The sequence below is a fragment of the Malus sylvestris genome, chromosome 13 (assembly GCF_916048215.2).
Source record: "Malus sylvestris chromosome 13, drMalSylv7.2, whole genome shotgun sequence".
Lineage (NCBI taxonomy): Eukaryota > Viridiplantae > Streptophyta > Magnoliopsida > Rosales > Rosaceae > Malus > Malus sylvestris.
The window spans coordinates 15952493-15969816 of record NC_062272.1 but is presented as its reverse complement, the minus strand read 5'-3'; the positions used below and the strand labels follow the sequence as shown (position 1 = coordinate 15969816).

The window sequence follows — 17324 nt, the reverse complement described above, 5'->3', positions numbered from 1 at the left end:
AAATTTTAACCAATGTAAGAAAAACATAATTAAATAGGGTACAAATACAATCATATTTCAGTACAATAGATGTAACTTGTTAACTATTCTACTACCCTGATCAACCACATCTCTAGCACCTGCTACACTTAAAAACACATTTAACAAGTTCGAGACGACGAAACAAAGGTGGTGGAAGAGCATAGAAATGGAGACTTATCATTCATTCACTCCCGCCAGCGGGGCCGACCAGGACTCCTTGAGCAGTCCCTTCTTTCCGAGCACTATCATCTTTCTCCTCTCCCTGCTCCTTCCGTATCCTGATCTTGTACTTAGCCTCAAAATCAGAGATTTCCTTTTTCTTCTTTTCCAATGCCTCGTTCAGCCTAGCTATAACCTCCTCAATCCCCTCTTTGTTGCGCTGCACAGCAGGCAGAACCTCCTTGATGGTTCTCTCCACTAGAACACCTCCGATCATCCGGTAGCATCGCCTGGATGGATCAAGTGGCTGGATGGCATTGATCACCAACGAGTGCTCGCTTGCTTCCATCTCTAGCTCTGTGATTTTCGAGTAAATTTGGTTGAGTTCAGACCTCATAGCAGCAAACTTATTTGCAACTGCTTGTTCATTTACATATTCCTTCTGATCTTCAGCTTTACTAGTGGCCATGGTTCCCTACAAATGATGGAGCAAACAGTATTCAAGAGTAGGAAGAATCCACATAAACATAAATTCGCTAGCTAAGATAGATCACAACAAAAAGGCATACAGTATATTGCATTTAGTACAAACCGTATAGCTTCTGCTTCCTGGTTCTCGCAATGTAAGCAATTTATTTTAAAAAAGGATAGTGCTATTCACATACCCACTTTAATTCTCACACACCCTTATTAACTTTTGGCTACGAAGCACGGACACGCCAACTTAAGAGCGTATCCCGTATCAGATACGGTCTGGGATACGATACGCGCTCGATACGTGCCGATACGCTCTGGATACGTATCTGAACGTATCCGTTGACCAGTGGACATCTGGATACGTCGTCGATACGCTTTTGATACGCGAATCCGACATTTTGAATACGCAACAAAAGCACCTTGACGATGAAATGATCTAACCAGATGAGGGGGAGAGAGCGGGAGGGGGAGAGAGAGAGAGAGCTCTGTGAAGAAACGGCGAGATCTGCAATTGAAAAGAAGGCGACGGCGGCAGATTCTATTGTGCTAGGTACTTAGGGTTTTTTTGAAGTCACGTGATATTTTCTTTTCAAACCAGGGCTTCCGTTTTATGAGAAAATAAGGCCATATATTTATATTTATATTAGAAAATAATGCATATTTTTTAGCATCCATGCCGTATATATTTATATACAACTATTAATATATATATATATATATATATTTATTTATTTATTAATATACATCAATGTATATTTTTAATTAACGTATCCACGCCGTATCGTATCCTAATATTTAGAAAATAACCGTATCGCCGTGTCGTATCGTGTCGTATCGCCGTATCCGTATCCGTATCCATGCTACATAGACTTTTGGCCATTGATCTTCTTCAATTCATTCAATCTGATGACCCGAAATTCAAAGAAGGGTGTGTGAGAAGTAAAAATGGGATAGCACTACCCTAAAAAAAAACAAACACAATTTTGCAGCTGCATCTACCATTAGTCATAGACAAAGTTCATATGCTCCTTGGAGCAAACTCGCATTATTTCTATTGACCAAAAAAAAAAAAAAACTCGCATTATTTCATTTAGGGAAAAAATTCAACCTTAAAGCTTGTTGCAACCAGGTAACAATTTTTCAACATGATAGACAACAAACAAGTTCATCTAATATGAGTTTATTCATTCCCCAACAAAAAATGAAAAAGGAAGAAGAGCCTTATTCTAGTTGTAACTATAATTGGTGTGACTATGATACACACCAATTATTTTAATAAAGTGTTATCGTTTCTTCTCAAAAAAATTGGTGTGACTATGATACTATCCCCTCCCCAACTAAGGATGCAAAATGACTGCATCCCTCCGGGGCTATTTCTGGTTGTTAACTCATCTTTGTCTAGCACACTTGCACTGCATAAACACATAAGTAAAATCTGTTGTCAACTTATCGTAAACTCCTTGACCAAATGTTGTTATCTGACGGACACAATATGTGGTAGGTAGCATTTAATTGAAGAGAAAACATTTAAGTAATCAATTGATTCTGTGAATCTTCTATAGTATGGTTGCATTAAATATGCACATGCACAGAATCTGCTGTTAGCAACTCCTCTGACCATATGAGTTTTTTCCAAATGTTAAATATCAAGGCAAACACTGGCCTGGACGAGTATCTCTACTATGTTTGATACATTGAGTTGCACCCTTTGGACCTTTGAATATGTCCTCCGGTAACAACTCAACTAGAAATTTGAGTCTTCAAATGAGTCTATCTTTAACGCTAAAGTATCTTGAACTGGAATTCGAAGATGTACGTGATAAAAAAAGGTCGTACCCAGTGCACAAGGCTCCTGCTTTACGCAGGGTCTGGGAGAGGTGAATGTCGGCTAGTCTTACCCCCATTTATGGAGAGGCTGCTCCCAAGTGAAGATGTACGTGATAACCAGAATAAAAAATGTTTCAAAAATAATTGATTCAAGATAATTTATTAACAAACAGTTCTTTACTAAATCTAAAAGCATCGAGATTACTAATCTATTCCTATATCTCTACCTAGATCAAAATGAAGCTGGAATAGGTTAAAACTTTAGTTTCGTCTTGAAGAATAAGTTTCCCCTCCCTGTCCTATGATTTTTCTTCAACACACTAAGACCACCTATTCATACTGAAATTGACGCAGCGTGAGATATTAACAGGCATTGGTTGTTGAATATCTTTAAATTTTTCAAGAACTTGAAGAAATTTTATGATTTCGATTGGATAGTTTGTTATAAATTCACATATAATAGCTTGGCTTAGTACCAACTTCCCAATATTTACATGTTTAATGCGAAAAATGTTGTTTCTTTGTCTACTTTATGCAGTTTCAGGAAGACGAATCCAGAATCGGAGTTCGAATCGAATACAACAAGAAAAACCTAAGCTATTTCTGCAGATACTGACGAGTGATGAACATCTTAATATTCCAACTTAAACAGAAAATCGCAGCTACCCAATTACCCAAACACTCCCTTTTCTCCGTGCTCTTGGCGCAGTTAAACCCAAGCTGTTATTAATTTTGATTAAATTTACAGAAATCAGAGGTTTCGAAACCCTATGATCGTACTTCAAATTAAAGAACACGAAGTTAACACCCATGGCGAAGGAAGCGTACCTGACTGGTGGCGCGGAGGAACTGTTGAGAAGACGGAGGGAGAGACGGTGGCTCTTTGGACTATAGAGAGAGTGGCAGCGACGGAGGAAGCGAATGACGAAGCTGCTCAACCGCGGTTTGACACAGCGAGTATTTTACTTTGGTTTTTTGGCGGAATTACACAAATACCCTGTGTAGTTTACTAAATTTTCACTTTCATCCTTATGTTTGTTGCATTTTCATTCCCTCTTGTCCATTCCAGTTAGCACTGTTAGTCCGTGAAATTTTTTATGAGCTACCGTGGGCGCTAAAGTCACGTGTTATAATAAGAGAAGACGACAAAGTTGATATATCATATTTATAAGTATTAACTGAAAAATAAACTAATGATTAAAATTTAAGTAAAATAATAACGTCACGTGATCGTGTTTCGAGTATGTAGAAAAATCACTCACTCAGTCCAATTCATCAAATAAGAAAAGACTTGATGTCACCGAGGATATAGTTTCATGTCTCCATAGCACTTACCAGGATTTGAGCGTCATGGAGGATATCCTAGGTTATATCTAGTTAGAAAACCAAATCAATGAACAAGAAAGATCATGGACATGAAATAGATTATTTATTACATTATATCCATCTAAAAGGCCCACAAAAATAAATGAAAGTGATATTCAAACCCTAGTAACTTAATAAAAGCACGAAATATAAGTTTATATGCAATTGTCAAATTGCAATTAGTATCTATTAAGAGAAATGGTTTTTGAATTCATCGTTACTGAAATCTAACAAAATTCCACATGACAAGTCCTTTTCAAACCAATTTTGAACATGGAAAGTTGCTTGTGTACCTCCTGCTTATGTTGGTGAAGAAGGTAAGAGACCTCGCAACAATACAAAGTCATTCTCTTCATAACAGTCTCGATTATACAAACTTGTTTTGGATAATTAGAATTTGAGTAAAATAATAACGTCACGTGACCGTGTTTTGGATTTTGCAGAAAAATCATTCACTCAGTCTAATTCATCAAATAAGAAAAGGCTTGGATGTCACCGAGTATATATTTTCATGTCTCTATAACACTCATCAAAATTTGAGCGTCACGGAGGATAAATCCTAGGTTATATCTAATTAGAAAACCAAGTTAATGAACAAGAAAGATCATGGACATGAAACAGATTATTTATCACTTTGTATCTATCTTAAAGGCTCACAAAAAGAAATGAAAGTGATATTCAAACTCTAGTAACTTAATAAAAACACGAAATATAAGTTTATACGCATTTTTCAAACTGCAATTAGTCTCTATTAAGAGGAATCGTTTTTGAACTCGTCATTCCTGAAACCTAACAAATTCCACACAACAAGTCCCTTCGAACCAATTTTGGACATGGAAAGTTGCTTGTGTATCTCCTGCTTAGGTTGGCGAAGAAGGTAAGACCTTGTAACAACACAAATAGTCATTTTCTTCGTAACAGTCTCGATTATACAAACTTCTTGTTAACGTCTTCAATTCAGGAGCAGAGATGATAAAGTCCTGACCATCTTTTGGGAAATATCCCCTTACTTCCAAATCTTCGACGACGGGGCAGTTAGAGACGAGCTTTCTGGTTGATGCAATACCTGTAGGATTCACACAGAGGCACTTGAGACTTGGGAAACAAACTGATGCAGGGGAATCATAGGTAATTCAATTGAGTCCACCTTCATAACCAAGAGTGTTTTGCTCGTGAAAACGCTTTTAGGCATTGTGAACTCTAACTTCCCGACGTTATAAAGTTCAAAAACTTAAAAGCAGAGATCAAGTTCAACAAAATCTTACACGGTGGAGAAATATTTCTTTTGAGAAAACAGTGTTCGTGAATCTTGGCATCTCTTTTCGGTTGTGCAACATGTTCATCGTCTAAATTGGGGTTTGATTTTGTTGCTGATTCATCAGCTGTGTAGCTTATGTCTTAGTCTCTTAACCGCCTTCAAGGCTCGTACCGTCAACCGATGGAGACTTGAAGAGAAGAGTGATTGGGCTAAGGAGGGAACCTCCCGAGAGAAAAAGTAAACGATGGAGATTTCATCCATACTTAATGAAACATTAAACGATAGTGCTTTCATTTATAATTCATCAAACATCAAACAATATTTCTTTCATTCATAATTCACGGTAAAAAAAGACCGGCACAAACTACAACTGTTCAACGCGAGTTTTCATATTATGAAAACGTAGCATAATAGCTTCATTATCAATACAACCAAAAACATCTTTTTCAATATAAATAACCAAACTATCCCTCAACCATTGATTTCCCATTCTGTTGCAGACTGAACCATCACCAACTTTCATGGCAGAAAATGCTCTCTCCACTGACGCAGTTGCAACCGGCAAAACCAAAGCAAGTGTAATGAGCAAATACACATAATTAAATTTTCGATGCATCCCTTTCTCCAACATTTTTTTTGCAAGATTACTAATCCCTTGCAATTGAGAAAAATCACTACTCGAACGCATATATTGAATATAAAGCCCAAGCTGACCTTCAAGTGCAAATAGGTCTTCATCGGAAAAATCTTGAGGATAAAATTGAGCAAGACGAAGTAGCTTTTGTTTGTCAAAAGCTATGAAAAAATTATCCGGATTCAAACATGCCAAACAAACAAGTAACTCAGTATTCACCTCATTGAAGTGATCATCCAACTCCGTAAGTTGCTCGTCAATGACACAAAAAAAGACCTCTGCATAAAATTGCCGGTTTGTCTTTAATGGAGCATTACGCCGTGACCTCCCTTGAACTACACATGTCTCATCCAAGCTAGGATTTTCAATATCATGCTTGATACAAAAAGAAGATACTTTATCAACCAAAAGATCAAACTCGCTATTCCTCATGTGGCGCAGTTGTTGCTTACATGATTTGACTAAATCCATTGCAACCACAATCTCTTTATCTTTCTTTTGTAATGCAAGTGACAAAACATTTGTGACTTCCAAAATTGATCTCATAAAAAAGAGGTGAAAAACAAACTCAAAAGAGAGTATTCCTTTCAATGTCCTACATGCTTCACCAACCCTATCAATGTCGCAATCATCAACAATCAATTCAAGAACTTTTACCACAGACGAGAACATGGAAATCAAATTGAGCAATACACCATAATATGAGTTCCAATTTGCATTGCCGGTATGTTTGAGACTAGTTTCTTGATTCATGCCTCTCTCCGTTAGAAAATCATTTCCAAAAGCTTCTTTAAGCTCTTTATGGAGCTGCTCTCCAAGTGCATCAGGACGGTGACAAAATGCTCCAACAAGATTAATTACACTAATTATATATGTGAAAAAACTGGCTATTTCAACATTCTTCTTTGCTGCCGCAACAAGACATATTTCAAGATTTTGAGCAAAACAATGAACATAAAATGCACAAGGTTGTTTACTCATAATCTTTGTTTTAAGGTCACTGAACTCTTCTTTCATGTTACTAGTTCCATCATAACTTTGTCCACGTAGCTTGGAAAAACTTAATTTGTTGAAAGAAAAGAATGAGTCAATGGTCTCCTTCAGATTACTTGAAGTGATGTCGCCAACAAGTTGGACTCCCACAAACCTTTCAATTACTTCCCCTTTCTTGTCGACATAGCGCAACACAATTGCAATTTGATCCAATGTCGAAAAATCACGAGATTCACCCACCAATATAGAAAAGAATCTATCTTTTACGTCACTCATGATAGCATCGATGGTTTCAATGGCACATGAATTGACAAGATTCTTTTGACCTGAGGGAGCTAATAAGTTGAGATCCTTCGGAGCATTTTCCAACACAACCTGCTTAACTTTCTCATTGTGATCGGCAATAAATTGGAAGAGCTCCAAATAATTTCCCCTATTGCTTGAAGTGACACTATCACAATAATCAAAGAAATAAAGATCTTGTCGCAACAAAAACTTAATGCAATTGATTGAGACATTCAAACAAGTGTCATAAGCCATACGATCTTGGTCTGACTGATTGATAACGACATTCTTTTGATTCACTAGATTCACATCCGCTTCATAATCCGAACTTGAACTACCCACATTATCTGAACTAACCGTCGATAGTTTTCGCTTATAATATCGTTCCATAATTCTACACATGTCAATTGATCGAAACAAAAACTCATATCAGTTAATGAAAGACACCAACTCTTTAGCACTTGACCAAAATAACAGCACAAGCCAATTAATCAAAACACAAAACCCATAACAATTAACCAAAATGAAACTCGTAATTAATTGATTAATCTAACCAGCGATCCCACTCCATATACAGAGAAGATACACTCAGTCAGAAATTGAAATTTGACACTGAGGAGGTGAAGGAAACATCCAAGAAGGTGAAAGAAAGCGTACCTGATTGACTGCTGCCGCAAAAAAAAAAAACTTCTGACAAGAGCGGGGGAGGGAGACGGTGGCTCCGTCGACTGTACTAATACTGTAGGGTCGCAGCGACGCTGGAAGTGAAAGACGTGGTGAGGCGAATATGGGTGGACTAAACCCTAAACTCGTGCGGGTTGGAACTTGGAAGGCAAGCCCAAAGCTAGCCCACCATAGCAATTTGTTAAACATTTTCAATCTCTTTTTACCCAGTAAAGCACATTAATTGTTCTTTTAAAAAACAAATCACATTAATTGTTCTTTTAAAATACAAGGCCAAATCGGATAAATGGTCCCTGTGGTTTTAAGGTATTCGGAAGATAGCCCCTGTGGTAAAAAAATTCTGATTTAAAACCCTGTGGTATAGTTTGTTAGCAAATTTAGTCCAAGGTGACTTTTCTGTTAAGTGTCCGTTAAATGGATTGGTAAAATTGTACTTTTACTTCCGTATTTTGGATCCCCTGCTAATCTCTCTCTTCTCCCTCTCTCCCCTTTTGCTTTCGTGTTATGGACTCTCTCACCACCCCCTTTCCTCTCATCTCCTTTGGCCTCACCAATTCATTCTTCTCAGTTTCCTATTGATTTCTTCACTGCCCATGCCTCTCGATTCATAATGGCCATAGTTCTTTAGTATTTATTTCAAAATTTCAAGTAATCTCTAATCTATTCATCCCCAAAATCATGATTTTTAGATGAAAAAATTCACAAATTTTTATTTTTCCCAACACTGGATTCTGGGTTCTTCTCTATTTCTGAAAATTTGCATATAATGCCATCTAAATTCTGTTCCCAACCTTTTGTGAAAATTTTGGTGTTTGAATTTTTGGGTTTCTCTCAAAAATGGTGACTGCGAATCTGGGAATGCTCCACTGTGTTTTGGACCATGTTTATGGTGCATTCATGCACAGAACAAAGTTGAGCCATCAATTTTTTTCAAGAGGGTGGCGCGGCACAAAGCTTGAGCTGCTTGAGAGGATGATAAAGCAGCTTTTCCCAGAAGCAGCTGATCAAAATTGGCTTCCTGCTGTGATCCAACCCACATGGAATGGTGGTTCAAAAACCTCAATTGGTGAAAGGAGATGGCTACGGGTTTGGGCAGAGAGAGTGGAAGAATGAGTAGCTTCCATAGCTTCTATTTAAGATGGGGAATCGAATCGACCGATTGGGAAGATGAAGTTGTCACGTTGGTTCTATTTTTGGTTCAGCAGGTTGCAGAGATAGAAGAAAGAAAGGAAGATGAAGATGGAAAAGAGAGAAAGAGAAGGGTGGCACTTGCTACTAACGGAGTAACAAACAGAAGTTTCAATGTGGGGCATAAATCCTAACAGGTTTCACCACAAGGGTTTAAATCCGAATTTTTAAACCACAGGGGCTATCTTCCGAATACCTTATGACCACGGGGACCATTTGTCCGATTTGGCCAAAATACAAATCACACTAAACTAATCACATTAATTCTTCTTTTAAAATATGTATATGAAAATTATCTCTCCGTTAACAAAGTATTAACAATTTTTTTTTTGTCAACCAAAATATGTTATAAAAACTATTTAATCTTCTATTACAAAAAAATATTATGAACAATAATGTAATTTTATAAAAGCAATTATTTATTTATTTAAATCTCAGCTACATGAGTTTAGCATATATCTAATATTAAAAAAAAATGAAAAACAAAAACATCTCTCCTCACTCCACTCCCACCTTCTCATTTTAGAAACAAAAATAAAAATAATGTTCACACACGAAGTGCGCAAGCATATGCTAGTAAAAACAAATAAAAAGTATTAGTGATTTTTTAATAGAAAAACTAAATTTTAAAAATGAGAGAGAAAGAAAAGGCTCGGTTAAAAGGTGAAAACTCGAAACTACCCCAATAGACTCCTTCCTTTGTTCAAGTCGTTGCACTTCCTCGCTTTCGAACCCACGCAAATCTGCCACACCTCCTCTCCCCCCTTCTTCTCACTCAACTATCGTGCTCCCATATAGCTTCGAAACGCAACAAGTTCAAGCGCTCAATCGCCATCGCCGCCATCCTAATCCGGATTCCGCTACTCACTTGTTGTTACGATTTACCAAATCAAACAAATTCCAGTCCAAGTTTGCAAAACAGAGCTTATAGATATTTGAGATTGCGAAGGAAGCTCCGCCGACGCTTTCCGCCAAACAAACCCGATACAATTCATAAGGTATCGGTTTCTTTCTAAATATTGATTTTTTTTTTCAGTTAATGTCGATTGTTTAATTTTGTTATTGCTGATTAGGGTTTTTCAGATTTCATATGTTCATGTAAAAATCGTGTTCTGTTTATTTTTCGAAATTAAGTGAAATTTTCAGAATTTGATGCTTTTTCCTTCGTTATGTTATCACTTTGCCAAGCACACCGGATATTTTGAACTTAATACTTTACAATGTTCTTGGGTTTTTGGAAAGTTATATCGGTTGTTTATGTGGTTTGATTTCTTTGATTTTCGATATTCCAGTGGTGGAGTTTCGCAGTTTAGTGTGTTGCAAATGGAAGTGGAGTACGATCGGGCTGACTCTCCAATGAGGGAGCACCAGGATGAGGGAACCAATGATGATTTAGACGAGAATGGGGCTGACAAATCAAGCAGGCACCGGAGCAAGGATAGGAAGAAGAGTGGCCGAGGGGAAGAGAAGGATGCCAGAAGTAAAGACCGAGAGCAGTCGAGGAGTGATGTTGTGAAGGAAAGAGAAAAAGAATATAAAGATTTGGAAAAGGATCGAGTATATGGCAGGGAAAGGAGGAAGGATGATAGAGATGACCGGTATAAGGATAAGAGTAGAGATAATAAGGTGAAGGAGAAAGATTATGATCGAGAGAGTCATAGAGAAAAGGAGCATGATAGGGGGAAAGATAAAAAGGACAGAGGGAAGGAAAAAGAGCGGGAGAAGGAGAGAGAGGCAGAGAAGGATAGTGATCGAGGACGAGAGAAAGAGAGGGGGAATAGGGATAAGGACAGGGAAAGGGAAAAGGAAAGGGACCGAGCAAAAGAAAAGGAAAGAGAAAAAGAGAGAGAAAAACATAAAGATCGAGAGAAAGGGAGGGAAAGCTATAAAGATACCGATAGGGAGAGGGTGAAAGACAAGTACAGGGAAAAAGAGAGGGAGGTGGATCAAGATAAGGATAAATCAAGAGACAGAGGAAGCAGGAGAAGCGTTGAAAGAGATGATAAATTGAAGCTAAATGGTGATGATAACAGGGATAAAGACATTCTTAAGCAAGGGAAGGTTTCCCATAATGCTGAGGATGAACGGCATGCTGATGGCTTATCAAGTGGAACACATCTATCAGCATCGGAGCTTGAGGAACGCATCTTGAAGTAAGTACAGCTTCATTTATGTTTTCTTTATGCCATATTTGATTTATGTTATCAACCTATTTTATCTTTTGAATTCCACTTCATATCCCATTTTGCATTAAGCATTATTGCATCTCATTGTTCTTTATTGGGAACTGAAGAAGTTGGATTTTGGTGCATTCAAAGGAATCATATAAAAGTTATCTTAGGGGCAACCTGAACTTGTCTGTGATATACAATATGCATAATATTCTTGGGCTATGTGCTTCGAAGTTAATAGTAAGCAGAATGAAATATGCAAAAGCATACTGGGTGTTTAAAAAAAAAAAGTTGAATCAACATCTCCCAAAGGATGAAAACAATTCATTGTTATCCATTTGGTTTATTGTGTCAAAGTAAATGGCATCATTTGAAGAGAAAGATGATTGTAGTATGTTAGCAGTGTTCTCTTTGAACCAACTATCAATTAATTATTGACAAATTAGCTTGGTATACTATATCTTGTGATTTTATGCCGGTAGGTATTCGTTATCCTGATATTGCTTGCAATTTACTGAGGAGTGACTTTATTCTTCACACAACCTCAGTTATAACTATGGTTGTACAGTTTGCTGAGGAGTTATTTGTGCTCGACACAATTGTGGTTACACTATGGCGGTTCGGATATTTTATTCTATTTTATTTTTTGCATTCTTTTTTTCTGGATTTGCTGCCTTTTATTTTGAATGTAGCCAAGGTTCTAGTAGGCGCTAGTCGGTTGACAGCTAGGCGTCTACATGGGGCCTAGGCCTTTTTTTTTAATTTTTATTAAATTTATTATATAAATTATAATTAAATATGTACTTATAATTAAATACATACATAACTGTATTGGGATACATAAGTTGTAAAATAGAATGACATATAGATTATAAAGTATTAGAACATATTGAAAACATGGGAAGAAGCATATAATGAGTGTTTATCCAAGTATTCAACAAGTTTCTTACAATTTATTGAAAAAAATAAAATGCAAAATGAAAGTTATCTATTTTTTGTCTAAGTGAGAGCCGTGACTTAGGCGGGCTAGGCGTCCATTTTTAATTTTCAAACGCCTAGTGGTTAATCGGGGCGATGGTCAGCCCCCCAGAGTGGGTATTGTTCTTTCTGAATTTTTCAACGTTCAATTACATGGGGTCTACTTAAATCTAATTTGAACACACAAATATCATAACACTCTAGCAGATGGTGGCAATACAATTATATTGAGTTGCATGCATAGATGTACGTAAACACTTATTTTAAGGACATTGCCATGTGTAACATGTCTATATTTCTTTGCATGGTGCTACAATTAGTTATATTGGGTTTGCTTTTTTCTCAGGACGAAGGAAGAGAGATTAAAGAAGAAAACAGAAGATGTTCCTGAGGTTTTAGCATGGGTTAGTAAGAGTCGTAAGATTGAGGAGAAAAGGAATGCAGAAAAGCAGAAAGCTTTACAGCTTTCTAAGATTTTCGAGGAACAGGTCAGTTTGATAGTGTTCCTTTTGTATTGTGTTTACAGCTTCTTGATTTTATAACTACCATTCATATAATTTTAATTTCTCAGGACAATATTGGTCAAGGAGAAAGTGAAGATGAGGAGACAGCCCAGGATCCCACTCGTAAGATTCCTTCTCACTTGAGATTTTTTTTTTAATATTTCGTAATAGAAGCTAAGGGTCTTTGGGACATCAACAGGAATTTGAATTTAGTTATCGTTTCATTTTATATTTGAGAACATACGGTATGTGGCGCTATGGCTAAGTTAGAATGCATATTTTATGTTAGAACTTGTAGGGTTATGGAATTTGTTTTACGCCTGAGCACGAAATAAAAAGTACATCAACCTTGAGGTCTTGTGTCTGTATGCCTCATTGCCTCTAGAGGTTTGATTCAGTATTCTGACAATATGCACCTGCTCTTGATATATGGTTTCTATATCTTTAACTGTGACCCAACAGTTGCAAGTTGTGGGGTCTAATATTGTTGATAGTACTTTTAGAGTTTGGTTCACATTTTCAGTTGAGGTGTCAATACTGTCTGAATGACTTAGTTACAATCTATGACGCTTTTTTTCTGTGTTGATTGGTTTTTTGATATCACCTTACTCTGAATACCTGTTTACAGATGATCTAGCTGGTGTTAAAGTTCTTCATGGCCTTGACAAAGTAATGGAAGGCGGGGCAGTTGTTTTAACACTCAAAGATCAGAATATTCTAGCTGATGGTGACATTAATGAAGGTAAAGAAGTTTTGAGTTACTTTGTTTTTTTTCACGGCCCACAGCCTCTTGTAGGCATGCCATGGATGTTTTAATTTTATACTGTTTAATAGAGGTTTTTGTTTCAATGTAACAGACATTGATATGCTTGAGAATGTGGAAATTGGAGAGCAGAAGCAGCGAGACGATGCTTACAAGGCAGCAAAGAAGAAAAGGGGGGCTTATGTCGATAAGTATGTTAACCATAATTATAAAGTGTAATAAAAATTTGATTTGCCAAAAGCAACTTAATTATTGGGTGACATTGTCTATTCTAACCATCTCCTATAATCTGGAATTTTTTCACATCTCATTGCCGACATTGGTTGGTATTAACTATATGTATGTGTTATGGTGCATCAGGTTTAATGACGACCCTGGCACCGAGAAGAAAATGCTTCCACAGTATGATGATCCAACCCCGGATGAGGTGAATATATTATTATCGCCCCTACATTTTACCTCACAACCCAGTGTTTTCCCTTGTTCATGTTCATTTGTTTGAAACATTGGGCAGGGAACATGGTTTTAATATGTTAATTTATGTTTATTTTCAGGGCTTAACTTTAGATGAAAGAGGACGCTTTACTGGTGAAGCAGAAAAGAAACTTGAAGAGGTATTATTTTCTTTCTCATCATAATTTGTGAGCGGTAATAAAAAGGAGGATAGGACTTCAGGGCATTTGCTGCGGTGAATTGAAATGGTGTTCTAATAGGTGTTGCTTTCATTGTTTTCTGTCTTTTTTTTTTTTTTTTTTTTGGTTCCCTATCTTTTGAGTTGTGATCAATTGAAGTTTGTAGTGCAATCTTACTGCTTTTAGATAAAGGCAAAGAAATACAAAAGAAATTGAAAAGACTAACAGTGGCTTTACTTCTTTCTGCTAGCTACGTAAGAGGATACAGGGTGTTCCCACGAAGGACCGCTTTGAAGATCTCAACATGTCTGGAAAGATCTCATCTGATTTCTATACTCAAGATGAAATGCTTCAGTTTAAAAAACCTAAGAAAAAGAAATCCTTGCGGAAGAGGGAGAAGCTAGACTTAGATGCCCTTGAAGCAGAAGCAGTATCTGCAGGGTTGGGTGTTGAAGACCTTGGTTCTAGGAATGATGCAAAGAGGCGGGCCAGTAAAGAGGAGCAAGAAAGATTGGAAGCTGAAAGGAGAAATAGTGCATACCAGCTGGCTTATGCTAGAGCAGACGAGGCATCTAAATCATTGCGACTGGAACAAACTCTTTCTGTTAAACGAGAGGAAGATGAAAATCCTGTCTTTGCAGATGATGACGATGATCTGTATAAATCCTTAGAGAAAGCAAGGAAATTGGCTCTTAAAAAGAAAGAGGAGGAAAAAACTGTATCTGGTCCACAAGCGATTGCTCTCCTTGCCACCACCACTGCCAGCAGTCAGACTGCAGATGATCAAATCCCCTCAACTGGAGAGTCACAGGATAACAAGGTTGTCTTCACTGAGATGGAAGAGTTTGTCTGGGGCCTCCAGCTTGATGAAGGTATCTTCTATCTTTGTGTTTTTGCTTTTATTAATCAACCTTAGGGTATTGTTTAATTGATTTTCTATTGGCTGAGGGTGGGAGTGCTTCCCTTTCCCAGCTTAGACATCATATTATAATGGTCATCATCTTATAGTTAGCTGGTGACCATCTTCCTATTCCACCAAATTCCGGTTCGTTAATTATCAATGTCCCATGGAGGGGTATAATGTTGCTCCTGCTGCTTTTTACATGCCAATTAGATCTTTGTTTTTCTGCTGTAAATTTGTTTAATGGTGTGTTAAATTATGAGCCTTCTGCAAGCTTTACAATGTTATTCTCTAGGAGGTTTTGAAATTTTTTAATGTCCTGCCACTACATCACAGTTTCATCTATAATTAGAAAATGACTTTTATCCTTTGTTGTACTTTTTCAGAATCCCACAAGCCTGAAAGTGAAGATGTTTTTATGCAAGAAGATGAACCCGAAGTTCCCCATGAAGAAAAAATGGATGAACCTGGTGGATGGACTGAAGTTAATGATATGGATGAAGACAAACAGCCTGAGAATGAGGATAAGGACGAGGTAGTTCCTGATGAAACAATTCATGAAGTTGCAGTTGGGAAGGGCTTATCAGGTGTACTGAAGCTGCTTAAAGATCGAGGAACCCTTAAAGAAGGTATTGACTGGGGTGGCAGAAACATGGACAAGAAAAAGAGCAAACTTTTTGGTATTGTAGATGATGATGAGGAGGAGCAGCCAAAGGAGACCCATACATCACGTCAAAAAAAGGATGAACCAAGGGATACTCGTTCATCCTCTTCCAGCCATCAAAAGGATACTCGTGCACCTAAAGTCTATCAGGAAAAGGATATTCGCATTGAGAGAACCGATGAATTTGGCAGAACTGTAAGTACTTCTGTTCAGTTCCTTTACAGTTAATTGTTTTTATGGTTTGGCATGGTTACACTGCGGTGAATCTGGTCATAGAGTTATATTAGCCTTGGTCAATTGATAATTTTCTTATGCCTTTTACATGGGCTCAATTTTAGGTTTGGATGTGTAGTTTTTAAAAATGTGTAGTAGGGTTAGCGACATTCAATTTAAATATTCCTGTGCTTATTCTACAAAGAAGTTTTGTGTTTGGAAAGCTGTGGTGCATGCATTATTTTGTATGTTTTTATCTTTGCTTCATCAGTGATCAAGTAGTTTTATTATTATGCGCTGCTAACGTATTTCCTTGTTTTCACCAGTTGACACCCAAGGAAGCCTTTAGGATACTTTCTCATAAGTTCCATGGGAAGGGGCCTGGAAAGATGAAGCAAGAAAAGCGTATGAAGCAATACCAGGAAGAACTAAAGTTGAAGCAGATGAAGAGTTCAGATACACCATCACTGTCTGCGGAGAGGATGAGGGACACTCAAGCTCGCTTGCAGACACCATATCTTGTCCTCAGTGGCCATGTTAAACCAGGGTATGCTTTTCAATCATTTCATTCAACTCAGATTTTTGTTTTTGGTTTTGAATCAGTTATTGCTAGTTTCAATAGGATTTGACCAAGACAGCTCCAAACAAGAAAATCAGTATAGTGAGTAGGCTTGGAGTTGGTATATGTGAGATATTCAAATGTTAAAACGGTGCTTTACAACTTTAAGAAATGATTCAATTAATTCTCTAAATTTTTAAACACTTATCTGAATGTCTTAATTTAAAGAATTGAATAAGAAACATGAGCTGTGGTATATGCTTCCCTGCTTTATCCTTTCTGTCTTTCTGTCTTTATTCAACATTAGAATTCCCAATTGATTTACCCTTTTCCCCCTTTGTTCTCATGTTTCCAGGCAAACTAGCGATCCCAGAAGTGGTTTTGCAACGGTTGAGAGGGATCTCCCAGGGGGCTTGACACCCATGCTTGGTGACAGAAAGGTGAGTGAACTCGTACAGTTCTTTGCCCTCGTTTCTTGATCTTGATCTATATAAAATGCTTCTAGGTGATATGTTACGTACTGTTGTCTTGCGTGCAGCAGGTGCTGATAGTTTGTAGTAAATATCGATTCATTCATTTGTGACGTTCTTTTCTCTCCCCTTTTTTTCCACTCATTTCCATAGAAAGAATAATTCTCTATTTTATGTTTTTTTTCAGGTTGAACATTTCCTAGGGATAAAGCGCAAAGCAGAGCCTGAAAGTTCAGACACACCAAAGAGGCCTAAAACTTGAAGTTCACTTTGGTTGAATTCTGGAGTTGACCTTCAACATTTTCAATTTCTTCCGCTATTTGTTCGCTACTACTGACCGTACATAAAACTTATTTTTGACAGAGCCGTGGAGAGAATTTTCGAGGTAGGCTCTGATGGTTTCGACAGTATTAAAAGAGATGTTATCTTATGTTCTGAGAATATACGTAAAACTATTTTTTCCTTGAACAGGGTGTTGTATTTGCCGTCCAAAGATTTCATTTGATCTGAGGTGTGACTGCACCTTGGGAGTTTAGACGAGAATATAATCGTGGGTTGGAGGTTTTTCTACTATGCATC

At 37.3% G+C, this 17324-nt stretch overlaps 3 protein-coding genes across 6 annotated transcripts; 1 reads left to right on the top strand and 2 right to left on the bottom strand.

Annotated features, from left to right (window-relative positions):
* Nucleotides 1-3: 3 nt before the first annotated feature.
* Nucleotides 4-3470, bottom strand: LOC126594801 (prefoldin subunit 2-like). Its single transcript, XM_050261057.1, has 2 exons — nucleotides 3313-3470; nucleotides 4-655 (listed from the first exon to the last, which is right to left on the bottom strand). Exon 2 carries the CDS (start codon nucleotides 647-649, stop codon nucleotides 203-205), a length of 447 nt encoding a protein of 148 aa, XP_050117014.1. The 5' UTR covers nucleotides 650-655; nucleotides 3313-3470; the 3' UTR covers nucleotides 4-202.
* A 1948-nt stretch (nucleotides 3471-5418) lies between these two features.
* On the bottom strand, nucleotides 5419-7889 carry LOC126595541 (uncharacterized). The gene is made up of 2 exons (XM_050261817.1): nucleotides 7677-7889; nucleotides 5419-7413 (listed from the first exon to the last, which is right to left on the bottom strand). The coding sequence occupies exon 2, from the start codon at nucleotides 7407-7409 to the stop codon at nucleotides 5472-5474; it is 1938 nt and encodes a 645-aa protein (XP_050117774.1). The 5' UTR covers nucleotides 7410-7413; nucleotides 7677-7889; the 3' UTR covers nucleotides 5419-5471.
* Nucleotides 7890-9583: 1694 nt separating this feature from the next.
* On the top strand, nucleotides 9584-17315 carry LOC126596039 (SART-1 family protein DOT2-like). Of its 4 annotated transcripts, XM_050262490.1 has the most exons (15): nucleotides 9584-9889; nucleotides 10184-11044; nucleotides 12387-12528; nucleotides 12612-12666; nucleotides 13172-13285; nucleotides 13401-13497; nucleotides 13667-13733; nucleotides 13861-13920; nucleotides 14189-14810; nucleotides 15226-15698; nucleotides 16043-16263; nucleotides 16631-16715; nucleotides 16933-17018; nucleotides 17109-17130; nucleotides 17217-17315. In XM_050262490.1, the coding sequence occupies exons 2-13, from the start codon at nucleotides 10215-10217 to the stop codon at nucleotides 17005-17007; spliced, it is 2841 nt and encodes a 946-aa protein (XP_050118447.1). In that variant the 5' UTR covers nucleotides 9584-9889; nucleotides 10184-10214; the 3' UTR covers nucleotides 17008-17018; nucleotides 17109-17130; nucleotides 17217-17315. The 4 variants fall into 4 exon arrangements, 3 of the variants coding, with proteins under 3 accessions (XP_050118447.1, XP_050118448.1, XP_050118446.1); XR_007613810.1 differs by having other exon boundaries at nucleotides 16933-17130; XM_050262491.1 differs by lacking the exon at nucleotides 17217-17315 and having other exon boundaries at nucleotides 17109-17213.
* The last annotated feature ends 9 nt before the right edge of the window (nucleotides 17316-17324 follow it).